We start from the raw sequence: 384 nt of genomic DNA on the forward strand, positions 1-384 counted from the left end.
TTTCAGCTATCATTTCAACCATTCATATCCCTTAAACATAACATATTATTACAAGTTTACTGTAAAAATCTAACGAATTTTACAGGCACGTCAAGATTCCCGCACTCAACGACTCACAATACATAGGCATGAGTGTGTACAACGTTGTTATTACGTCTATTATTGTCATTGTTGCCGCGAACGTCTTGGGAGAAAGGACGACACTCGCCTACGTCATCATAACGACCCTGGTGTTCGTGTCGACGACTACGACGCTTTGCCTGCTGTTTATCCCGAAGGTAGAAGATATGATTAATATTTGTTGGAATATTCTTCCTTTTTTTCCTCTCTCTGGAGGATGGGGTTCAGGTTTGTTGAAAAGGTGTTGTGTTATTTTCATTTCCA

At 39.8% G+C, this 384-nt stretch overlaps 1 protein-coding gene across 1 annotated transcript in view; it reads left to right on the forward strand.

Moving 5' to 3' along the window:
- LOC119581906 overlaps positions 1-384 on the forward strand; it is a gene marked incomplete at its 3' end in the record, with an annotated part of 85,972 nt that overhangs the window by 84,696 nt on the left and 892 nt on the right. The window contains 1 exon segment of the mRNA XM_037930069.1: positions 86-278. Within this exon segment, the coding sequence (XP_037785997.1) occupies positions 86-278 (193 nt within the window).

Source organism: Penaeus monodon, chromosome 15 (assembly GCF_015228065.2).
Source record: "Penaeus monodon isolate SGIC_2016 chromosome 15, NSTDA_Pmon_1, whole genome shotgun sequence".
Classification (NCBI taxonomy): domain Eukaryota; kingdom Metazoa; phylum Arthropoda; class Malacostraca; order Decapoda; family Penaeidae; genus Penaeus; species Penaeus monodon.